The sequence below is a fragment of the Loxodonta africana genome, chromosome 16 (genome assembly GCF_030014295.1).
Source record: "Loxodonta africana isolate mLoxAfr1 chromosome 16, mLoxAfr1.hap2, whole genome shotgun sequence".
Taxonomy (NCBI): Eukaryota; Metazoa; Chordata; class Mammalia; order Proboscidea; family Elephantidae; genus Loxodonta; species Loxodonta africana.
This window is the reverse complement of record NC_087357.1, coordinates 38604646-38630546: the sequence shown is the minus strand read 5'-3', so window position 1 is coordinate 38630546 and position 25901 is coordinate 38604646. Positions and strand designations below refer to the sequence as shown.

At 44.2% G+C, this 25901-nt stretch overlaps 1 protein-coding gene across 8 annotated transcripts in view; it reads right to left on the bottom strand.

Annotated features, from left to right (window-relative positions):
• Positions 1-25901, bottom strand: part of SORBS1 (sorbin and SH3 domain containing 1) — a 248696-nt gene that overhangs the window by 29144 nt on the left and 193651 nt on the right. For 7 of the 8 annotated variants that reach the window (XM_064269549.1, XM_064269550.1, XM_023546906.2 and 4 more), the window contains 5 exons: positions 20541-20590; positions 11575-11747; positions 8845-8930; positions 5332-5499; positions 1422-1468 (listed from right to left, as the gene is read on the bottom strand). In XM_064269549.1, coding sequence (XP_064125619.1) covers positions 1422-1468; positions 5332-5499; positions 8845-8930; positions 11575-11747; positions 20541-20590 — 524 coding nt within the window. Of the gene's footprint in view, positions 1-1421; positions 1469-5331; positions 5500-8844; positions 8931-9578; positions 11055-11574; positions 11748-20540; positions 20591-25123; positions 25226-25787; positions 25854-25901 lie in introns of all 8 variants that reach the window. The other variant, XM_064269554.1, reaches the window with a different exon arrangement.

The window sequence follows — 25901 nt, the reverse complement described above, 5'->3', positions numbered from 1 at the left end:
TCAACTTAATTAAACTGAAAATCAAATATCTCTGTTACCCTCTCCCTGGTGAAAATGAACGGCGGGGAGATAATGTATTTTGAGTATTTACTTTTGCTACATTGCACAAAATGTTTTACCAGTGACAAATTATGTCATTTACATCCTCAGCTGCCCTGCAAGACAGGCATTTTTATCCTCATCATACAGACGAGGAAACTGAGAATGGGAGCGGTTGGGTAACTTGTCCACAGTCACAGAGACAGTATGTGGTACAGTCAGGATGTGAATCCAGGACTTCCTGACTCGACAGCCCACGATCTTTCCATCACATTAAGCCACCACCTCTTGTTAGCTTTGAGTCAAAGGACTGGAGTAATTACAAACATATCCGAGTGCGCCAGATTTAACCTTTGGTTCTAGAAATTGTTGCCTGGTTATTCATTTTACGTGGGAGGCTATCATGACCATGGCTGCTCAGGCTCCACACAGTGCTTCCCAGCTTCCGAGGATGGGGAGCTCTCCCTCTCATCACCAGACATTAAGGCTCCAACCAGCAGGACAACGGGATGGTTGCTGGTCACTTTATTTTCAGTTGCCAATGGAAGCTTAGGGCCCATTTTAACCCTCAGTTAGAAATAAAGTAAAACAGTTTCCTTTTCGAACTCAGTCTTTTGTAGAATAACCCAATAGCATCCTACGGAAAATAAAAAAGTTCCTTGCTCCCTTACATTTAGAAAACACTAGGTTAAATAAGCTAGTTAGGTTTCTCCATTGCAGGACTTTTAGAGCTACTAATAGTTCAATGAGCAACAGTGTATCTCTTCAAGGGGATGGAGATATAGATACAGTATGCAGTGGTTCCCAAATTCATTTTCAAGATGGAACACTTTTTCTGAGAAACATTTCCTAGCTCTCTGAAGAACATACTTGGAGAAAGGCTAGTCTCTTGTGGGTTCCCACAAGCCTTTGATCTCCTGGGATGGGGGTTAGCAAAGCTGGTAAAGTTATCTGCCTGGCGACTGGTTCTGGTTCCTTCCATGGAAAGGGCTTGTCAGATCAAGCCACATCTTAATCAAGCAAACTGAGCCCTTACACAGGAGGAAGCAGGGTGGCACGGTGGGTGAGAGCACAGGCTCTGGTCTCAGGCTGCTTGGGTTTGAATCCTGACTCCTTCACTTACCAGCTTGGGCAAGTTTCTTAACCTCCCAGTTTATCAGTTTTGTCATTTGTACAGAGTGGGTAATAACAGTACCCACCCCACAGGTGGGGTTATAATGAGGGCTGAATGAGTTAAGTACCTTGAGCAGGGTTTATGACATAGTAAACCCTATTGAACTATATATTTTTTTTAGTTGTTAGTACTTCTCCAACTCTTCTCTAAAAGTGCACTGCTGTGTTTCAAAGAGGAAGCTAAGGCAACAATATGACATGGCACTTACTTTAGCGTCTGAGCTTTAAAGTCAAATTTGGCTCTGGCCGGTCTCATCTAAACGTAAGAAACAAGGACAGGTTAAAGTCACGGACCATGTACAATGAAAAGGACACGTTTTCACAAGTTACTTGAAAGCAAAGCAGGGAAATTCACTCTAACCATTTGTCCTGTAGAAATGTGGGCAAAATTCCAGTTGCCTGACCTTAGAACACTAGATGGACATCCAGTCAACTATGCCATGCATGAGAATGCCCGTAAACAGGGCCAGATTTGGGAAGGTTGGTTAGAAAAAATCCAAAGCTGACCACAGCTCTTAAAAAAATGATCCTGTGCTGATCAAAACAAAGTGATACAGGAGACTTCAGATGTACTGTCTCACTCTCCAGGAGCATCTTCTGTGTGCCTGACTTAACCCATGACCTTCAATAAATGAAACACGTTGCACCTCTCACCTCATCTTTAACTCCGTATGTGTTCATGGTCTGTGAGATCATTCAAAAAGCCAGATAAAGCAAGCCTAGACTTCATTCTCTTTCTGCCAAGACATTCCCATTCCTGTTGGGGGCTGCCCTTTCCTTCCAGACGCCAGGCCTGGAAGTCATCCTCAGCCCCAGTTTCCACCTCCTCATCTGTCACCCCCCCCCAAAAAAAACCCACCAAGTCACGTCAATCCTCCCTCCATGGCTCCACAACCTGCTCAGGTCTGACCTCTGGTTCCTACAGGCACAAAGCTTCCTTTCTCTTCACTCTATAATCCGCTGTCACTCAGGACCACAAATAACATTCCTCAAATACTTCTGTCACAGCACTTCCTTGCTCTGAAGTCAGCTGAGGCACTCAACTGTCCCTCAGACCAAATCTCAATTCCTGACATGAGTAAAGGCCTTTGAGCAACTTCTGCCTACTCTTACCTAATTGCCTTTATCTCTTATTACATCCAGGTATTCTTCCCGTTCCAGTTAGGCAAATGTATTTGCCATACCTCACCTAAACACCCTGGAATTTCTTTATCTCCAATTCTATCAAGAAGTGTGCCTTTACTTATATTTATTTGCATATCTTTCTTCATCTTTAAAAAAAATTTTTTTTTTTTTTTTTTTTTTAATTTAAAGGCAGGTAGGAGGGAAAAATCATGTTAGCAAGCTATTTCTGGCTCGTAACATAATTCTCTCCCCCAGCTCTGAGCAGCACCCAAGGTCAGATGCAATAGCTTCTATCTGGTGCTGCCTGAGCACCGAAGTTTCCTTTCAGCGAATGGGGTCTTCCAACTTCAACTGCCATGACCTTCTGGTCTGGGGAAACAATGCCATGAAAACTATGCATTTTCTTCTCAATATTGGAGAGCATGAACAAAGTGGAGAAAAAAAAAAAAATCAAAGACTCTGTGTGAGAAAATATGATATTCAAAAGCTTTATCAGCCTTAGTTTTAGATCCTAATCCCTCAGTAATATGCCTGATATTTCCAGGCTCCTTAAACTGGGGTCTTATAGGGATCTTCTTAAGGGCCATGAGTTCGTCACAGGAATTTTTTTTTTACTTTTGCATTTTCATTTTGATCTTTCCATCTATCTATACATGTACATATTAGAGGTCAGCTGAAGCCCACTGTATAATCAAGTTATTGCCAATACCAATTTTAATACCTGCATTTGTGATCAAATAGCATAATGTAATGGTTGTAGGTTAATGAGAAAAGAATGGATGTGAGATTAATGATAAATGACAAGTTCACAGAGAAGGCCAAGTGACCAAAAGGTGCATTATAGGGACAAAAGTTTCACAGCAATTCCAATAGAAAAAAAATGGTGGGAGAAAGAAGTCACCACATGGCACTCAGTGGCAAAACTGTGTGAACTTGAAGGAATTTATGACCAAATAGCATCATACTCGAGTTGGGCAAAACAGCATCACTTATCAATTAAACTATATAGGTGTATAGTTTGTTTAGTATTTAATCTGTAAATTGGTTTGGCTCAATCAATTGGGAGTTGGTAAGATTTTAATATTTTTGCATTACAGGGAATCTATATATAACTCAAGGTTGACAGACACTGACTTTCTTGAATTCTTAAGATACGTGCGGGTCATAGTTAGTTGTACAAAGCATCATCTCCCTTCTCATCTTCCTAACTGTTCCTGAAGCTGAAGCCATCTTTCCCTCCTCTGGCTCCCAGAGCATCATGTTACTATGGGAGAGAAATAGTTGATGGTACCTCTCCCACTAAACTACCAGCTCCCCTGAGGGCCTGGACTGAGTCCTGTTCTGCCTCCCCACAGGGCCTTACACAGAATTAGTTGTCAACTGAGTTCTACTACTGAATGGGACTGAAGTCCGTCTATACAGTATGGTGCACCTGGGAGTGTTGGTCTCTGCTTTCTCATGTCAGTCAACTTCTAGGACATTCTCAAAGCCTGGTCCCTCAAATGGTATCATCAACATGACCTGGAAACTTACTAGAAATGTAAATTCGCAGGCCCTTTAGGGGACTCTGATGCTAGGTCAAGTTTGAGAATCACTGCTCTAGAAGAAGAGAGGTAGGGTGGGTTAGGTAGAGCTTGCCTTTGCCCATGCTTACATTTTCATTTGCATGTATTATCTATACTTGCAGACATACAGCCCTAGAGTACCTTTGCCTGTTCCCATGTCTTCCTTTATCACTCAGAAGCAGGTAGGCCTGTAAATGTGGACAAACCATCACCAGAGCCTTCAGAACACAGCTGCTTTGAGGAGATGCTAAGCACTGAGGGCCAAGGGGCTGTCCTTCCCTGGCAGGTGACTGACACTTCCTAGCTCTTGCTTCTTCCCCGTTAGTTTCTTTTTCTCCATCACTTTAGAGTCTCCTTCCCCTCCCCAGCATTCCTTCTTTTAATCGGGTTCCGTCTATCTCTTCTTCCCAGATACTTTTTATTTCTTTTTTTTTTAAAGCCATTTGATGAATAGCTGGTAATGCCTCTGTCATTTAAAAGACATAAACGTAAATATTAGCCAAATTATATTGAAAGGTTACAAAACCTGTGCACACTTCCTTCCCTTCCTTCCAAGCTCCCCATACACAACTCCCTGAAAGCAGATAACCTTTGGCAGAGCTGCTTAAGGGTCATGTGGCAAAACACAAACTCTTGTGCCAGACGCAGCACTTGGCCAGCACAGGAATTTCAACGTAAGAGCAGGAGGCCAAGGCACTTCAAAGGCTTGTTGTCCTCTGTTCCTTTTATAATATTAAGCTTTTGTAAGCTGAGTTGAGAAACAACAAAATTAAGGGAACAAATGAAACATCTCTCAGAGGTCTCTTACCCTCTGCAGGCTTAGCCTAACTGCAAAACTCCTTGGGTTTCAGAACTCTGCAGCGAGGTGTTTCAGCCCTACTGAACATGTTATACAATTAGTTCACCTGTATGTGAGCAGCAGAATTGTTCTCCGATACTACAGTGTTAATGTCACTATGTTTCAGGGCCTCTGTAAATGGCGTAAGGAAAGCACTGCTAGCCAACTTTTGGAATATCAAGTGTCACTTTTCCATCTCTTCAAAGGAGACTGTCATAACCATCTATATCATAAGCTACTAATGCATATGGACTAAAGCATAAGGGTTCTAAGCAGAACGTACAGCATCGGTGGTAAAATGCAGGATGGAGAGGACTGGGCTCATGAAGGCAGCTGACACGCTACAGGCATGCATGAGGGGTGCACCAGCAGATCCCGGTCCCGCAGCCAGGCATGCTTGAACATACAGAACACGGGGCATAATGGGTATCACATCCTTGTACCAGCCATGGAAGAGCCAGAGCAAGCCTAAGCGCAGCCAGCATGACAGATGCCGTTAGGAGAACTACTTCGGCCTACATGAGGGCGATGCCGGGGCGGGAAGCAATATTGCTTTGAGTCAAGCAGCAGATCGAGGTGACCAAAACAGACCTCTGACCCAGATTTCCTTTTTGCAGTATCGTCTATATTGAGGAGGTCCCCAAAGCGCTCATTAGTGATAAACTGATGGTGGGTCGGGATGACGCCCGTGTGGCGTCGAGCTGCAATATCGGCCTCTTCTTGCTCGCGCTTAAGTCGTCTCTGGTCCGCTAAAAGTTTCTGCCATGAAATTGCATAAAATGGGCAGTGAATCATCTGGTCCAGGGTACTAGAAAACCGCCAATAAAAGCAACTGAGGTAAAAGGTGCTGGGACCACAGGGAGGAAACCTTCAGGGTCAGATGTCAGAGGAGCTTTACAGCTAGCCACAATGGCTACGTTCCCACCTAACCACTTCCCGTGCCCTCTGTGTGGGAAGGAGACAGCCCGGCACAGGAGAAACCTGGGGGAAGCTGGGATAAGGGCAAAGATGAACTCCATACAATTACACTGCCTGGCAAATCATCCCCTGGGTCAGCCAGGAGCCTCCTGCTTCCTGATCCATGGGAAGCAAAGGCTAGGTGAGCCAGGGGCTAAGTCCAGAGCATTCACGACCATGCTGGGCTGCAACGGGAGGCTGGAAGTGCTAGCCTTACCTGGCAGAGGCAGTGAGGAGTGCCCACAGGGATTCCCATCATGGGAACAGGGAGAGGCTGAGTCCCCTTGCCCTCATCAGGCCAGCTGAATCTGCTATGGGGTTGGTGGCAGCTAGGTCATTTTGTGATTCCCATGTCTGCTACTCTAACATGCTCAAAAGAGCAGAACTGCCCATTTCAGAAAACATGACACCCCTTCTCCTAGGCCAGCCAACCCTTCCCTTAGGAGGTCTTAGCACACGCACAAAAGGCCATTTATATGCCTGAGAGAGAGCATCAGTTATGTACTTTCTTACTTAACTATTTCTTCATTAGGTGGGGTGTAGCCAAGGTTAGGAGAACGAGGTGGAATGCAAGTCTATAAAATAAGAATAATGGTACCTGGGGTTAGAAGAGATATTCTCTCCCACATTATTTTTAAAAGCCTTTTTAAAAAATTAAGCAAGGCTGCATTTCACCAAATGCCCTCTTGCTACCTATGGAAATGATCCTATGATGTAATTTTAATGTGTTTTTCTTACACTATACTAACCTAACATTCCTAGGGTTAACTTTTCTTGTCAGAAAGTATTCATTAGGACTGATACTTCTTAGCATGCTTAATAGGCTATCCAGCATTCTTCCAGCAGGCAATTATATACCTCAAGTGACATCTAGAAAGGATGGTGGGCCTGTTTTCTTCAGGATCTACAAATACTAAAGTTGACAACTCATCAAATGGCTAAAGTGCTCAGGTAAGTTGCTGTAAAGTCCAAAAGAGGATAGATATGAGACAGTGCTTTGCAAAGCACAGGGCTGTGGAAAGAGCACTGGCCTAGGAATCTGGAGCCCTGCCTCTGGTGTCAGGTAACTTATGTGGTCTTGGGCAAGCCACTACACCTTGCCACGGTCCTTTCCTGGATAAAAAAAAGAGCGTTAGAGAGATGATCACTAATGTCAGCAAGGCTGGCATGTTCTTATTTTCAGAAACGCCATTACATCAGTGTTAAGAATAAAGAGTTTACATAAAAAAGTTCCAGGACTAACACACTATTGGCTGGGCATTCTGAGTTGTTCTACACCAGTGGAAACAGACTGATGCTTGAGGCCACCTTATGCCCTTGCTCAATACCCTGATGCTCTAACCAGGGTTAAATATAATTAAAGAAAAAAAAAAAGTGGATATCAAATGGAACATAGCTCCCAACCCAGAGCTTAACTCTGACCTCAGTAAATCCATCATCCCCATAGTTTAAACACAGGCCAAAAACTATGGATAAGAACAGGGAACCTTTAAGGATCTGTGAGTTCATCTTATTCAGGGCACAAGCAGCTTACCGTCTATGTGCAGCTTTTATTACGTTAATTGCTAAGTAAGTAGAATATGCCTCCCACCTGGTAGGCAACAATTCCACCACAAAACCTCCCATGTTGGATACTAGGGTTGATACTACTAAAACGGAATTTCATCTTCATTCACATAGAAGCCTGGGCCTATGTAGGTGGGGATCTTACATCTTGAGATATTAAGTGAATACTTAAACAAAGAGCTAAATACATGAATCGATTCTGTGGCACGATGGACACTCATTGTGATCTTTTGGTCTCGTTACTACAAATAATCCAACACATCAAATGCTTCCTCTTGTCTACTTCCACAGACAGGTACAGGTGTCTTACCCAACACTGTTTGGACTGTGCCTGGCAAGGGGGAGAGGTACAGTCATTTTTTTTTTTTTTTTGACCTTTGTCTCACCATCTGGCAGCAATGATTACTATCGTTCAGCATCCCTCAACGTCAGCATTATCCTAAATCCCTTTAGGAAAGTCCACTCAGCAAAAGAGCAGAACACAGAAAGAGGACTGCAGACTTTAAAGGGAAAGGGGCAGACTTTAAAGGATGTGAGCACCCTTCCCCAACTGCCACCACTGCATTCAAAGCCATTCTTCCATCTCTTAATTGATTACAGGAAAATGGACAGAAGAGCCTCGTTTACTCTATAGGACCGTTCCTCTGGGAATGCAAAGTTCAGAAAGCATTTATCATATCAACATTTGATGACAACAGAGCTTGTGAATTTGCTCATTTGCCAAATATGTAGAATCATGTCTTCCTAAGTCCCGGAGAGAATGGACTCCATTCTCTGCCCTGTTAGTCACACCACTACGGCACAGACATTTCAGCAGCTTCGAGAAAGGTCTGCAGCTTGAAGCTCCTGGCTAGGGTTTATCAGTGCTTATTGGGGTATCTTCTATCTTCTGAGTTAAAAGCAGTAGAGTTATAGGCAACTGCTTTAAACTTTTAGAAAATGTATCATGGTCATTATGCTTTTTCATTTTCCTCCTGCATCCTTCCACACTGAAACGATGCTTTGGGGCCCTGCTGGCGCAGCAGTTACGAGCTATACCTGCTAATCAAAAGGCCAGTGGTTTGAATCCACCAGCCGCTCCTTGGAAACCCTACTGGGCAGTTCTACTCTGTCCTATACGGTCGTTATGAGTCAGGATCAACTTGACAGCAATGCATTTAGTTTGGTTTTAGTCAATAGAGGGGTGAGAAATATTGGAGAAATATGTGGGTAGACTTCCCTATAGAACATCAAGGCTGGGGAGGGAAGGAATGAAAGAGGGAAGCAAACTCCAGTCTCCCACCTACAAGGCATTGAACAACCTCTTCCTGCACCCGCCTTGTCCCTCCGCCCAGGTGCAGCAGTGCTGGCTAGACTTGGCATTCATATCCCAGTGCCCGTAGGAAACTCAGTCTGATTTTTTAGGTAAGTAGACCAGAAGAGGAGTGACTGAACCTGTGTCATATCACAATTCACAATGAAGACTCAATCTTTGCTTCTAATAGCGAAGCCATTTCCCCTCTCAGGCAGGCGCCTAGAACGTTTACTTCCTTCCTATTTTTAGCTGAGGAAGAGCTAAGAAATTTTAAAGATGTGATTTACCTCTTTATCATCGTGACGTCTTCGAATAAATTCTTCTGTGGATTCCAAGTAGTCAGCTGGTATAAAATGTCTTGGTGATTCTGAATCTTCAAAACAACAAAGCAGCATTAATACAGGCAGTGATTTAGTTCAGGAAAGCAGGTTGGGAAACGAATTCCAGCTATTAACCTTTCACCAATTATAAATACCAAGATTTTAAGTCATTATTGATCAATAATCAAATTCTGAAGAAAACATACCACCCCCCTTTTGGATCTGCTTGTGAACTAGTTTAATACAAAGACAACTAATCAGAAGGCAAAAGGTGAGCAAAAAGAGAGGTCCTTCTCTGAAAAAGTGTCCTACTGAGAGGCGTGCAGTATCTTACAGGGACAAACCGTGCACTCACACACAGACAGGGCCACCCAGACAGGCTGCCTCTCAAAAAACCATGGGGAAAGTTGGGGATTGGTGCAAACTGCAAGGGGCTCAAGAGTTCCAATGGCTGAATTTCCCAGATGAGCTAAACGGCCAATTTTTCTTTCAAAACAGTTTGGTGGTTAGTCTAAATGACACGGGGACTTTGTTTTTAAAGAAGTGCAGCCACTACGAGCCATGATTAATTGCCAAGCAAAACAAACAGAAAACAAAGGACAGACCAGAAAACGAGCACCAAAGGCACAAGGGAGGGGGGAGAAAGCAAGCAAAGTGGAGACACAGATGAGGTGAGACTAGTCAAAGACACAAAATGCCACCTCCGCAGGACGTTCCCAGTTCACTTTGAGGGTTGTTGTTCCTGTCCAGGCCGTTGTCTGAGAACGGCACAGTGTTCCCATTACTAAAGGCCTTTAGGCAGTCCTCTGGCACTGCCTGTCTCTCCTGCGGGGGCTCTGAGATCTGGCTGAGCCTTTCCATGGTGTACCGGGAAGACAGGCGTTTGGGAACAGAGGGCTTCCCCCCGGAGGAGAGCTCGTGCTGAAGGGGTTGACTGGGGTGGTCTAGCTTCTGGCACGCCAAGGGGCCTGCGGAATCACCAGAGGAAGACTGTCTGGAGGGGTGCTGGAGGGGCTTTTTCAACCGAAAAGGCAGGGGGCTCATTAGGTAGATGTTCCTGAGGAGAATGCTTTTGTCGCTTCTGGGGTCTGGGCGCCAGTCAGGCTGTCTGGAGGTCTGCTGCTGCTCGTGCTTCCTGATGGTTGTGAAGCGGGTGTACGAGGCCGGGCAGGTGCCCTTGCACTTGTTGAGGCGATGTCTGGGGAAGTCTCCATGGACACTGCTGCTGCTGCCCTCTCTACTGTCACTGGAGATGTTTGAACAGTGGTCTAGCTCGTCAGAGCAGACTGAGAGGGGGTCAGAGGGTACAAGGCCCCTGAAGCCCAGGGTGGGGTCCGCCATATTGCTACACGTTGGGGAGGCGTAGACCCGACTGGGGTTCATCACATCCATCTCCCTGGGCTGGAGCTTGGTCGACTCAAGGAGGGATTCGGCTGAGCGGGCTGAAGTTAGGCCGCTCCGGGACAGCACAGGTGTGGGGGACTTGCTCAGTCTGCCGGACAGGTCCAGGGACGGCATGGACCGGGACCGCTGAATCAGCTGCTCAAAAGCTGTGATGCGGGAGGAGACAGTATGCTTGGGGATGTGCTCTGAGCCCTCCTGGCTGGGGCCCAGATCGCCCCTGGCCAATGCCAGGCTGCTCCTTTCAAAGTGGGAGGCAAGATCCCGCACACTCGAGGAGGAGCTGGAGCCCAGGAAGAGGCTGGCTCGGTTGATCTGGTGCATGTCCCGGTAGAACATGGAGAACTGCATCCCAGCCTTTCGTGAGAGAGGACAGGGCCTCCTGGCACTGGAGCTGTACTCCTGGAGGCTCATGGTGCTGCTTGACTTGCTGTCATAATCCCGCCGGGAGCGTGTGAGCAGATTCTCGATGCTTCCCCCCACATGCAGGGGGAGGCCTCTTCTGGAATCATTTAAAGAAGCTGAAACGCAAAGGTTCTCATAGCTCTGAGCCTTCTCAGAAGGTAACAGTATGCTTTTCTGTTCCTGCAAAAGAGCGCTGGGAGCAGAGAGCCTGGGTTTGAATTTGGAAGGAAGGATTTCCGAAATGCAGGCTTTCGCGGCGGAGAGGGGCTTCTTGTGTTTACACACAGGGCCTAAAGCATTGCTAGTGTAAGACGTTCGGCTAGGAACTGAAGATGAAGAAATCATGTGAGCATTCCCACCTTTACGGTCCACTGGTAAGCATGCAGAATAAAATAAACAGACCCATTAGGTTAAAGCTGAAAGCTGCTTAAAAAAAAAAAGGGGGAGAGGGAACATGCTCATTTTTCTTAAGGGTTTTTTTTAGTTTTTATTTCCAGTCCATGTCTGGAAGCAAAATAACTGGTGCTGCAAAGCAGGTGCAAAGATGCAACAACAAAAAAATGGCCATCCTGCTAAAGTCAGGAAAGGCTGAAGCTCAGCTAATTCTAAGAAAAGGGAATTAGAACAAAAAGAGAGAGAGAGAGAGAGATGCTTCAGGGACAGCAAGGTTGGGGGTTCAAGGGAAGGGAAACTATTAATACCAGAAAGAAAAATGGCCGGTGAGAGAACAGGGGAGGGGATATCGAGGACTCAAAGGCCTGGATAAGGATCCGAACAGGTCAGAGCCTATCGCAGTTGCCGGCAGCTGCCCCACCGCAGCCACCACCACTACCACCACCATGGTGACAGGTGTGTTCGGGACACAGAGACCTACAGGAGTCACTCAATTACCTTTAGTGGAAGCCGAGCTGGATGGTCGCTTGAGCCCACTCAGGCCCTGAAGAGGGATGTCACCACCTTCCAAGACACTTTTATAAATCTGTCTCTCATTCTCCAAGCTAGTGAGATCCCCAGGGGCCCCATCTGATTCCCTCTTCACTGCATGGAAGTTGGAAGAATATATACTATGAACAATATAATTTCAAAAAAGAGAGAAAAGGAGGGAAAAAAAAGGTAAGAGTTAGCATTTTTCTCAAAAGCACATTATCAGCTGAGGACTAAAACAACTTGCTGGCCCCCTAATCACACACTGCCCTTTCTAAAGGGCGTTCTCATGTAGACGTAGATCTCTACAGACAGGATGGGCCTACTGGTGCCCTGAGTGCTCAGGAAACTTGTCTAAACAGGAAAGTGCTCTAATTGAGAGGACTGTATTTGTGCTTGTAAAAAAACACCTCTGTGAAACAACGCCGGGGGAGGGTGGGAGGGAGAAAGGAGGGCAGGCTGGGGGCCCGGCGCTGCACACAAGTCGGCCCAGCCCAGGGCATGAGTGGAGCCTCTGACGTGGCGCTGGCCAGGGTCAGCTATCTCAAGTCCACTACTTGGACTATTTTCCTGCGTTTTCTTCACAAACAACTTGATTGATAGAGCATTAAAATCATCTGACAATCAGCAGTATAACAAGGGGCTCAGCTGCCCTGGGCCTCTGGGAAAATCAGAGACCAAGAGAAGCTGGAGCCTTCCATTCTATGTTCTCTTACTAACACAGCCAAATTCTGCACCCACTTCTTTCAAAATGTGTTCAGAAACTTATGACATGTATTACGAGTATAAACTACAGTTCACTTATAGGCGTCATTTATTTTTTATCATATTTTTGCAAGTTACCACAAATCCTTTTTGGAATGAGGTGGGGCATGGAAAAAAAAAATTAAGAAAACTTGTTGAGCCCTTCCCTTCTCCTAATCCCAGTTTTCTATGCCCTCAGCCACTGACACATTGAGACACACACACACACATTTCTCAGATAAGCCAATGACCAGTTTCCCACCCAATTACTTAGGCTTCTGCTAGGCTGCATTTCAATCTGCTGAATTTCAGTCTATTGGTATCAACACTATTTTTTTTTTTAACCTCTGAAGATCCACAACTTGATGAAATTCCTTCTCCAATATTTTATTATGAATATTTCAAATACATATAAAAATTGTAATAGTGAACACACATATACCCACCACCTAGATTCTGCAATGAACATTGGGCTGCATTTTCATCACTCATCTATCCATCCACCTTTCCTTATACTCACTCGTCAAAGATGGAATTTTTTTGTACTTCACACAGCTGGCCTAAGCCCCCATGGTCACAGATAATGACAGCAATAGCAACCCTACACACCACTTGGCAAGACATCTTATGTGGGCGGCACAGGACTAAATGCTTGACAATCATTCTCTCTCTAATCCTCACAAAAAGATCCTATTTTTTTCCATTTTTGAGATGAGAAAACTGAGGCACTGAGGGATTCCATCTCTTGTCAAAGCACAGTTAGTAAAATGGCAGACCTGAAACTTGACCCATATCGTCAGACTCTACAGATAGTATTCTCTGTCATTGTTTTATAACATTTCCCCATGACCAAGGAGAAGTTCAAAAACAAACAAACAAAAACCCCATTGCCATTGAGACAATTCTGACTCATAGTGACCCTATAGAACAGAGTAGAACTGTCCCATAGGGTTTTCTTGGCTATAATCTTTAGAGAAGCAGATTGTCAGGTCTTTCTCCTGAAGAGCTGCTAAAAAAAAAAAAAAAAGGTAGGTTCAAATTGCTAACCCTTCAGTTAGCAGCCAAGGGCTTAACTGCTTGTGCCCCCAGGATTCCTATCCATCTTCCCTAGCTCCTCTTAACTTCCTTCCGCCATGACTCTAGGCTATAACTGGCTGCCTGACCTCACATTTCCTCTACTTTACTGGCTACCAGAAGGGCTGTCAGAATGCACCCTCTCTCCCCTTACTCTACTCTCAGGCTTTATTCCATCCATTATCACCATTTTTTCCTGTTTCCCCACCAGGACAACAAACCAGCACTAAGGGAGCCTCTCAGCATGGACCAGCTACAATCAACTGTTTTCTTTCTGATACAAAAGCCAACAAGCTTTTACCAGATGTGAACACTTTGCAAATGAAGAGCTCCTTGTTTAGAAACAACACCTAGTAACTCTAGAACAATATTTTTAAATTTAGCACCCTCATCAGTTCTCCTAATGTTGGAAAGGTGGGCATCATTTGCCCCGTTGTACAAAAAGGGAAACTGAAGACCAGGGTGGTGAAGACATTTGCCCAAGGTTATAGAATTGTTGGATCTTTGCTGTGTCCAAGCAGGTCAGAGAAGAATGAGAAAAACAAACTGACACCCCAGGCTGGATGAGGAAGGCCCAGTCAGGGTTAGCAGCTACTGATTACTTAACAAAATAAATTACGTTCAGAAACTCAGCTCTGAGCAGACCGGCTTGAGCCAGGGCAGCAAATTTACCCTCTGGCTAAGACGCAGAGCTGGCTGCCGAGTTTCAAGGGAATTCAATGAACATACACTCACAGTAAGACCAAGGAGAGAACAGAGAAATCATGTAAGGGTCATCGTTTCCAACCGTTCTCACAGGCAGGCTGTGGAGGTGGGATACTGGAAGTCTGGGATTCCACTTTGACTCCAGCAAGGAATGTGGATCAGGTGAGGCAAATTAGCTATGAAAATACTTGGAAACAATCTTTTTCTCTCAGCCTGAATTTCTTTCATCTGCAGAAATAACAAGTGTTTGAGACTGTCCAAGAAACCCATCTTCACATCCATTTTCTATACAGACCTTTCTGTTGAGCTCCAGACACATACATTCAACCACCTTCTAGATTTCTTCACTTAGATGTCCTTTAGGCATCTTAAACCCAACTGTCCCAAACTAAATCCAGTTCGGTTCTTTCTCCAGTGCTGAAAATCCACCTACCATCACCCAAGCTGAAAGCCCAGGGAGTCATTCCTTCTTCCTCTCCTTGCTTCCCAAACCTAATCAGTCACCAAGTCCTGTCTACCCCTCTTCCAGACACAGATCACACCAGTCCCTTCCCTCTCTGTATCCCTGGTGTCTCTTTCTCATCACTTCACCCATACCTTTGCAGTATGTATACCATCACTCCTCCAGCCTGGGCTCCCTCCAATCACCTTCAAAGCACTTCCAGCAATATTTCTGCAAATGATCTGCTCATGTCATTTCACTGCTCGTTTATTCACTCAACAAATATTTATTGAGCACCTACCTAGTGTCAATTGCTCTCCTAAGTGGAGATTCAGCAGAGCAAAACAGACACAAAAGTCTACCCTCAGGGAACTGAATTCACTCTTCAGAACCATTGGGTGAGTTCAGGAAGGGGAGGTGGAAAGTAATTGCTGTTAACTGTGGCTTTAGGGAGAAGGAATCTATCTGAAGAGGAAGGTTTCATCATTAACATTTTGTACTGCATGAAAATTTTAAATTATATTCATGTTTTATTAGCAGCTCCCTCTAAAGACTTCCTTGACCTTTCCTCCCCACAAGACAGAGGTGCTCACTCCCTCCTGGGGTCCCTGACAATACAATTACACTGGATTTTGATAGTTGTTTGCAAGTTTGTCTCCTCAGTTATACTCTGGACCCTTGAGGGCAGGCAGTTTATGTTACTAATCTTTGCATGCCTGGTGCATAGCACTATGGTTCAATAAGTATCAGTTGAATAAATATTCTGTAAATTAAATGCCTACATACACACAGATTTCTGACACATTTGTCCAGGAGAATGTCTAATGTTTCATATAGTTCTTCAGGTAATGATTTGCGTTGTGTTCTTAGATTGAGGGGAAAAAGGCATTATTCAGGGGGCCCTGCTGGCGCAGTGGTTAAGTGTTCAGCTGTTAACTAAAAGGGAGGCAGTCCGAATCCACCGGCTGCTCCTTGGAAACTCTATGGAGCAGTTCTACTCTGCCTATAGGGTCACTGTTAGTCGGAATCGACTAGACAGCAATGTGTTTTTTTTTTAGTTTTTGCACAGTTCTATCACCACCACTTGGAAACCCTGTTTAAGAGCTACGGCTGCTAACCAAAAGGTCCGCAGTTTGAATGTACCAGGCGCTCCTTGGAAACCCTACGGGGCAGTTCTACTCTGTCCTATAGGGTCGCTATGAGTCAGAATCGACTCAATGGCAACGGGTTTTTTTTTTTTCCATCATCACCACTTAGGAAAGAGCAGCTTGTTCTTGACTGCCACCTGCGGGTCAAATATAGTAAAACTCTTTGGTTAGGCAAAGACTTGTGCTAAACAGTGATGAAAATGAGTAGTCACTAGGGAAATAAAATACGAAATATAAAAATAAAATACAAAACTGCACATTCACTTTGAGGCAACTATAAAACATTTAATTTTCGAGGGCAAGGAATGATAGTTGTATTGGGATACTGAGATTACAGGTGAATTTCTTCCGTCCTGTTCCCTGTTTTCTTTAACGTTAATTAATAAATTCTAAATTGCAGTCTGTCCAAGATATGAAAGTGGATTTAAAACTACACCATCACTTCTCCAGTCCCCACAACATTCCGGACCTGTGCCATTGGTGACTCCTCTTTCTTCATTCCTTGGATTAAGTCAAGTCCCGCCAACGTTTCTTCCAACAGATCGTTCCCGTCCAGCAATGAAAGGGGTCCGACTCAGTTTGCAAGCTGCCTGCCTGTTCTAAGTAAGGTAGAGTCTAGCAACGCGAGATGAATAGATCCATTCATTTATCCAGCAGGTACAGACGGTGTACCTGCTATGTGTCAGACACTGCACTTAAAGCTGGCTCTTCACCACACTAATTCCAAATATGGAAATATCTTACTCATTTAAACAAACTGGGAGAAAACCAAGCTTGATTACTGAAAACTCCCCAAATGGTAGAACAACAGAAGGAAAACTCATCTATTCCTGCTAAGTATTTCATGAACGGAAGACTAAGGCTGAAAAACAGGTTTTTGGAGATTATTTCAATGATATAAGTGAAAGTGCTGGGTAAATTAACACATCAAATATCTTTATGTACATAAATACTTAGAATGGCTGAAACCATTTTCTCTTTTAAGCGGTTTATATTAGTGCCCTTCAATCCTGTTAAATATTACTAATAGTTGCTAACTTGTTTTTTAAAAGCTCAAAACCATGAAACCTTATATAAGGCTTCTATAAATTACTGAAATTTAAATCAGCATGGTACAGATGAGAGTTTCTTGCCGACCTCAGTCCCCTGGCCTAGAACTTCATTGCCCCTACTCTGGATATAGCTCTGCCATGTACCAGCTGTGTGATCTTGGGCACTTTAATTATGCCACTTTTATGTGTCTGTTTCCTTGCCAATCACATGGAGATTAAAAATAACAATCCTAGGATGCTGAGAGGATTACATGAGGTAAGATATATAAAGTGCTAAGTATAGAACCTGGCACACAGTAATTGCTCAATAAATCATTAAGATTATCATTTTATTCAAGACCTGTGTTCCTAAACCTAACAGCCAGTGGTAGCTTTTTCTTCTGAATTTTTTTTTCCTAAATAATTTTATTATTGTGATAAAACATATTAACAAAAATTTGCCATTTTAACCATTTTTAAGTGTACAATTCAGTGGCATTAATTATGTTCACCATCACCACTATCCATTTCCAAAAGTGCTTCTGAACTCTTTTGACCCTAATAGTCTATTTTGTTCATTTGCCACTATGCCTTTTTTATTTTCTAATAGTCATCTTATTAGATCTACCAAAGCTTAGGAATTTACTCAGCTGGCCACCTGAAGCAGGCTTTTCTGCCTTGTGCATTCCAGGAAGGTGGGGGTGGGAGGGTAGGCCGGGGAGGCTGGGCAGCAGGGTTAACATTAAACCAAAAAAACAAATCCGTTGCTGTCGAGCCAATTCCGACTCATAGCGACCCTACAGGACAGAGCAGAACTGCCCCACAGAGTTTCCAAGGAGCACCTGGTGGATTCGAACTGCTGACCTTTTGGTTACCAGCCGTAGCTCTTAACCACTAAGCCACCAGGGTTTCCGGGTTAGTAGTGAGCCGTCCTAAAACAGCAGGGACAAAGAGAGATCTGGTTAAAAAGCCCATCTGGGTGCTGGGAAGTCAGGATGTTCGAAGTGACTAATCAAAAAAAAAAAAAAAGCCACACCCAGTGCCGTCGAGTCAATTCCGACTCATAGTGACCCTATAGCAACCCTGTAGGACAGAGCAGAACTGCCCCATAGAGTTTCCAAGGAGTGCCTGGTGGATTTGAACTGCCAACCCTTTGGTTAGCAGCCGTAGCACTTAACCACTACACCACCAGCGTTTCCAATCAAAGTGACTAGCCGAGCACAAACAGGCGGTCTTTGGGAGCTAGGGGAGTTTGCTGGGAGCCGTGGCTTTGAAAAGGCCCTTTACCCTCGGGTAACCTAGTGTCATGAATTGAATTGTATCCCCCCAAAATATCTGTCAACTTGGCTAGGTCATGATTCCCAGTACTATATAACTGTCTACCATTTTGTCATCTGATGTGATTTCCCTATGTGTTGTAAATCTATCACTCTGATGTAATGGGAAACCCTGGTGGCGTAGTGGTTAAGAGCTACAGCTGCTAACCAAAAGGTCAGCAGTTCAAATCCACTACTTGGAAATTCTCGGAATTGACTCAATGGCAACAGGTTTGGTTTGGTTTTTGGTTTTTATGATGTAATGAGATGGATCAGTGGCAGTTACACTGATGAGAGCTGCAAGATGAGATAGTGTCTTAAGCCAATCTCTTTTGAGACATAAAAGAGAGAAGCAAGCAGGGAAACATGAGGACCTCATACCACCAAGAAAGCAAAGCCAGGAGCAGAGTGTGTCCTTTGGACCCAGGGTTCCTGCACAGAGAAGCTCCTAGTCCAGAGGAGGACTAATGACAAAGACCTTCCTCCAGAGCTGACAGAGAGAGAAAGCCAACTCCTGAAGCTGACACTCTGAATCTGGACTTGTAACCTACTAGTCTGAGAGAGAATAAATTTCTCTTTGTTAAAGCCATCCCCTTATGGCATTTGTGTTATAGCAGCACTAGATGGCTAAGATACCTATGGTCATCTGGCTGGCTTCACCTCTGAAAACACATTTCTGGGATCTAAAAGGCATGTGACTGTTGTCATACTTTGAGCTGACGGCACAGCTCAGTTTGAAACTCTTCAAGAGAGTGAGCTTAGAGGGGCATCGAACTTCCGTTAAGGGTAGGAGAAAAATCTGGAAATGCATAGCGGTGTGGTTGCACAATATTGACTGTAATTAATGCCACTGAATTGTTCATGTAAAAAATGCTGAAATGGCCAATGTTTTGTTACGTAGATATTTACCATAACTTAAAAAGAGAGGCTGAGCCCCAGAGCTCATCATGGGAGGAGAGAGGGGAGGAGGTCCTGACGCCATATCTGAGCCTGACGTGTCTTTGTCATATTGGTGGCCTGACCACCACCGCCAGGGTAGGAGCAAGAGACTTTATACCTGGCCTTCTCCAAGGCAGAAACTGACCTCTAAAGCAGGTAACATTCACTCTATCTGCCGTCTTAATACATCTCAACTTCTTCTTATGCTCTGGGGTATAGTAATAATAAAGCGCACATATTTATAGAAGGTAAATTAACATAAAAAATCTAACTAGAGCTTTTGATTACTACTCTAAGAGGATTAAGATTTTTCCATTATTTCACTGAAATACCCAAATCCCAGTGATTGACTTTCAAGTGAAACTCCTCTTGCAAAGTACCTTCTTTGGCAAGGTAGGTAGGACATGCCCAAGTGACCATAACACTTGTCAAAAAATCCATAAACTCAGCATTCACACCAAGCCAGGCTTCTTATCTGAACAGGTGAACTCTGCTTGTTTTGGATTTACCCAACTCAGACAGCACAGGTAATAAACAGTTGTGCCCCTCCCCTGTTGTATTCACAAAACGAGATTATAGACACGATGGTGGTAAGATAGGGAAGTGCTCCTTCCAGAACAAGCTCCTTTTCCAAATCTACTGGATCCATCTGGTATGTAAGACTGAGCCAGGAGCTGTGGAGACATAATCCTTGCCTTCGAGGTGTTTATAATTTATCAGCAATTATAAAAACACAAAAGAATAATTCAGGTATATGGCAATAGACATGTGTGCCAGGAGAGGTACTAACCTGAGATTGAGTATAGAGAAGTTCAGTTAGGGACTATCTGTACAAGCTAAAATGTTTGCCATTTACCAGGCACGTAACCAGGGTAACGGTAGTGCTCCAAAATGTTGAACTGGGACAAGAACTGCACAGCAAAGTACTCAGAAAAGTAATCTGGTAGAGGAGTCAGGGCGGTTTGGGGAGGGGAGAAGAGCGAGGGGCTGGTGGTTACCCATGCAGTGAGTGGGGTGTGTACACACTATCACTCAAGAGTCCTAAGATTCAGTATAAGGACATCCATTCACATCTCTGTAAAGAATCAGGTACGTCAGCCTCCTGCTTGGCCCCATCTTTCCCATGAGGCCCAGCCCTAGGACCCAACCCCACCGTCCCCCAACCTTTACATCAGATTCCATCTGCCTCAGTCATCCCTCCCACCCCACCCCCCCGCCCAAGAATCAGCAAAAGATTACAGTTTCAATTCTAAACTCAACAAATTAACTCACATTCTAAATGTAAAGATAGTAATGCAGGGAAAGACTTATCAAATGTAGTATGAATCACCACAAAATTAAATTGGATGAGGAAGAAAGGACAGAAGAAAAGTAATCTGAAGACTTTAATTAGACTGCAATTTGTCACCAAACTGTACATCATTCGAAGCCACTGGACTGCTACAAATAAAACATACTTGTGGTCTAAAACACAAGCCTCTTTCCATTTCTGGTATTTTATACATGAAGCTATAAAAACAAAGTGGCAACTTACTATCCAGGAGGCTCTGAAGAAGTTTCTGGAGTGGGGCTGACTGCTGAGCTCTGTAGATGTAAAAAAAAAAAAAAAGTAAAGATGATTTATTTTGACTCAGATATTTCACACCAAGGGGAAAAAGAGAGCAGTTGCCTTCCTTTTCTAATTCAGTTAAGTACCTTGGGGAGACAGGAAACCTGACTGGAAAGGTTTTCAGTGCTGATGGAGGGTGGTGGTCTCTTTCTTTGGGAGGGCATTTCTGGGCAGGTGGGCTCACCTACTCTCTGGTCTTTCCCCTTCCAGTGGATGCAGCCAAGGGCCTCTGGATGGGTCAGGACACCACCTCTTGGCTTGCATTTATCTCAAGTCGCAGACCCACTGAGTGGATGGCCCACTACTTGGCCAACGTGCATTAGTGTTCCTACCACAGCACACCCTTCACCAGCTTCTCCTTAACCCTCAGGCTCTCCTGCCAAACCCATCACAGGTTCCTTCATGTGCCCCAGGTGCCACCCCCAGAGGGAGAGTCATCCAACTCTTTAGGTACAGAATGTACAAAGTGAATTTTAAAATACCACACTGTCTTGAGATAATTTGTTTACGCCTGCAGGTTTAGAAGGGTGCAAATGGGGAGAAATGCAATTTCACAAAGCCTGTTAATGATCATTTTGGCACGGGTGGGGGAAGGTTTTATAAAGTTATGGGCCACTTCCCAAAAAGAAGAAAACAATTAACAGAGAAAAAGCAACATAATTATATACTTAAGGGTTTCTGTTGTTATCTTGGAGAAAAAAATACAAAGGGTTTAATGTATTTGTTTTTTAAAATAACATGGTAGTTGAATAAATCAATGCAAAAATTAATTTTAAAAAATATTTGTATGTCTAATAGTGACCATATAAATGAAAAAAGCTACCTGGAGGAGAAAAGACATTTGGGGAAAAGGAGAGAAACTCAGAGGGAAAAAAAAAAGGAGGTTGCGAAAGAGATGACAGGGAGGGAGAGGTAACCTTCATTAGGGGCTTACCACCTGGCCCTCTGCCTGATGAAACACTCTCTCAACCTGTTGGGTCCTTTCATATCTGAGAGCACCTTTGCTCCAAGATGAATACTCTCCCCCTCACCCATTATTCCTCAGAGAGGGCGCCCTTTCTTACCTCCACATCCAACCTCCCAGCTCTTTTGGCTGCACTAATCTTACCTGCCCATTATCTGAGCCTCCCACCCCTTGGCACCTGTCCCATCCTGGTTCTTCTGCTACCTTTGATGACCATGTTGTATTGTTGTTAGGTGCTGTTAAGTTGGTTTCAACTTATAGTAACCCTACGCACAACAGAACAAAACACTAACCAGTCCTGCACCATCCTCACAACCATTGCTATGTTTGAGCCCACTGTTGCAGCTACTGTGTCAATCCACCTCACTGAGGGTCTTCCTCTTTATCATTGACCCTCATGATGTCCTTCTCCAGGGACTGGTCCCTTCTGATAACATGTTCAAAATATGTGAGATGAAATCTCACCATCCTTGCTTCTAAGTAGCATTCTGGTTGTACTTCTTCCAAGACAGATTTGTTTGTTCTTTTGGCATTCCATGGTATACTCAATATTCTTCCCCAACACCATAATTCAAATGTATCAATTCTCCTTTGATCTTCCTTACTCATTGTCCAACTCCTGCATGCATGAGAGGCAACTGACAATACCATGGCTTGTCCCTGGTGCATCTTGGAAAAACTTTTGCATGACTTTTTTGAGTTCTCTGGGAACTTCTTCCTTCATTCTTCGATCATATCCATCTTTTCCATCAGAGCCGTACCCCTGTGGAGTCCCCTGATTCTTTGCCACATACTTACCCAGCAACCTCCAAAGGCTTCAGAAACCTCTTAAGTATCAAACCTACTCACCTTCCCTTGGGGTCTGCTTTTCTGGACCTCTCTGGAGCACTGGATATTTCTCATACTTTCCCCCTTGCTCCATCACTCACTTTCCCCCCTACCTCCCCGAACTGTTGTTCCTCTGCCCCTGCCCTTCTTACCCTGTTCCATGTCAGTATACCCCAATAGACAGTTGTTGGTCTCTCACTGTTTCTCTCAATATGCTTCCCCCTCGGATGCTTCATCTGCTCCAAGGGCTTCAACCATTGCCTCTCTGAAGGTGACTCCAATCCACTTCTCAAGCCCTTGCCCATCTCATGAGACCGCTTTATACTTCCAACTGTCTGTTGGATGCTCCCTGTATGATACCTGACCAACACCGCAAAAGTAATTTACCAAAACTAACTTACTCCTGCACTGGTTTCCTCCCATCTTTCTTACGTCATGTACTGATACCTCTACTCTTCCAGCTGCCCAGTGAAAAAATCACGGAGTTGTCTTGCCTCCCACCTCTGTTCCATCCCCCCAATTCTTTGTTCTTCACACCAATTAATTAAAATGTGCCATTGGCATTTTCTCTCATGTCTGCCCTTCCCCTCCCTTCACGCTGGTCCAGTGCCAGTACAGGCTCCCACCACTCATGCCTGGGCTGCCACGGTAGCCCCCTCACTGCCTCTCACACTCCAAGTTCTTCTTCCTTCAATTCAGCCTCTCTAGAACAATGCCACCTATCTTCCCAAAACACTTCCTGAATTACCTCTTTGGTCTGAGGGCAGAATCAACCATCTCTGTACCCTTGCTTCATGAATAGCTACAATCTCTCTTTTCTAAACCTGCCTCTCACTACTCCCACCCAAAAATTTCAAATCTAGCTGAACCTGTCTACTTATCCTTTGAATATATCCTAAACACGTCCACTTCTGTACTCTAATGCTTTTACTATGTCCCAAAATGAATGTTCCCTTCCTTTGCCACATGTCTAAGCTCTAGACATCCTCTGAGATCTCTGCTAACCTTCTCTGAGAAGCCTTTCCTGATTTTCCACAAGATTTCTCTCTCTTCTCACACTTAGAGCCCATCCCCTTCCTTCAGCTCTTAGCAAGCACTGAGGTGTACTGTTGGGTATCTTACCTACGAGTGTCTGACTAAACTGTGAAGCTCCTGAGGGCAAAATTCATTTATTATACTGACTTAGAACCCTCCACAGCATGTCTTATGCACTTTAGGGACTAATTTGAAGATGACTCATTTATGCATCAGATACTTCTTTGCCCACCCACTATGCCCCAGGCAGGGTTCCAGGTGCAGAACAGTCTGTGCCCTCAGGGAGGTTGCAGTTTAGTCCTTACCTAGTGTCTTTCATCCTTACATGTGTTACAGAACCTCTTACAATTTTGGACTACAAGAAATGCTCCCATTTTCGCTTTTGGCTAACATGTAATCTCAGAGCTCCCATACTGTGCCCAGCCCACCTGTAGCCACAGCCCTAACTTTAGAACTAGCTGTGATTACTTCCCACCTCAGATGTTCAATCCCATAGTGGCTGCACCTGGTTCCAGTCCCCTCCCCCATCACCTCGATCATGCACACTGCATGTCTCACCTCAGGTGCTTCCTTCCAGTTTTGATTCCTGGGCCTAACCTCTGCCTCCCTCATCCTCCGGTGACTCTCTGGATTCCTGAATTCTAACTCCCCGGATCTGGCTGCAGCTACTCAGCTTCCGGCCCTCTTACCTCAGCTTTCCTTGGCTGCAGCCACAATCCCCTGGTTTCTCTGTCCCTTCCCTGATTTTGGTCTCTGACACATAACTTTGTATACTGACTCACTCAGGCCGATGGCCTGACCACCTTGTGTGTTCAGCTCAACTATAACATGGGTCAATTAGCAGTTTTCACTTTTCCTGCCACCACCTGTGGATCTTCCTGGCTTCTTCTGCAGTGTCCACAATCCTTTATTTCCTATAAAGATATCCTTCCTTGTAAGCTTTTTTGTTTTTGTCAGGGAGCCTGGGGGTGGGGGGACAGTTTTCCAAACATTTAGTATTTTCCCCCTGGGAACCTTTACCTTGGACTCCCTCTCTGACACACCATTTAATAAACCACATCTTGACATAGCTCCCTTTAAAGACATCCATGCAGGTTGAGTTTCAAACACTTCTTTGTGGCCAGGCTGCCTGGCCTCTGGAGTGCAATTTTTCAGTAAGAATTTTCTGATCTTTAAAATGACAAATACTACTGCTCTGACAGCGCCATGCACATAAAAAAAATGAGAGGCACTCAAATCATGCCTGCTGCTTTTGAAACTGATCTCTGAGGTTGGCATCTCCCAGGGCTGCAAAGAAGCCAAGGAAACTGCCAAAACTGGCTCTCTGAAAATTCAGAGAAGGCATGCAGAGGTGAAGGAAGGGAATTTAAAAGGGCCGCCTCCTGAAAGCAAAGGAAGAGAATGGTAAGGGGGGTGGGGAGGGAGGTACAAGTCGCTGAAGTCACCAGTCATGCTTCATATATTTGAAAAATCCCCTTTAAGGAAGACTCCAGCTCAAAAGAAATCCAAGCAAAGATTAACACTGGGGAGAAGAAATCTAAAACAGGAGTCAGAAAGCCATGCAACTTAAAATAAACAGCATAACCATCCATCGCCTCGACTACATCCAAAACTGTTCATAGCAAAGAAGAAAACAAACAGCTTGAAAGAAACTGATGGCATGAGAAAAGCTAGGAAATACCTGTGACAGGTTTGTACTGTGTGCTTTATTAAGCGTCTCCATTTTTTCTAAATCTGCCTCTAACTCTGTTTGGCAGAGGTTGAGATCTTTGTCTAGATTAGTCTGGTTCAAGAAAGAAAAGACCAGAAAAAATGTTTTAGTGTAGAGGAAGGGGAGAAAGAATGGAAGGTTAAGTTTGAAAAAAATGAACTTTTTAGTGTTACACTTTAAAAAGGCAAAGATGGCATGACTAAAACACAAGAGTTCACTAGAAATTAGTTTAAAGACATGAAAACAGAGAAAGCAACATTAGGCATATAAAATATAAATCCTGAAGTAATCGGAGCTTCTAAAATCTATTTTACTTGCTAAAGAGAAGAACGATAAATATCACAAAACCTACCTTTACGGAAATACCTACGTTCTCTCTTTCCAAAATATGGCGAATGTGGTAATTGTTATATGCCAGAAGAAATAACTTCTTTCAAAATCTTTAGACATTAGCATAGGTTCTATGAGACTACTTTGTTAAACTGTTTATCACCAAGCCAAAAAAATTTTAAAAAGTTATCACCAAAAAAAAAAAAAAGATTTAAAAAAAAGAAAACAAACAAAAACACCACACCACAACACACACTAACCAAAGCTAGAGAGCACGCACACACCACAGAGGCGGCGGAATTACCTTTCTATCCTCTCTAGGAAGGATAGAGCAGTCTCCAGGAGTATAATCCCATATCTTTTTGGGAGGCTGACGGGAAGCAGAGGAGGAAATGAAGAAATGAGCATAAAGACATAA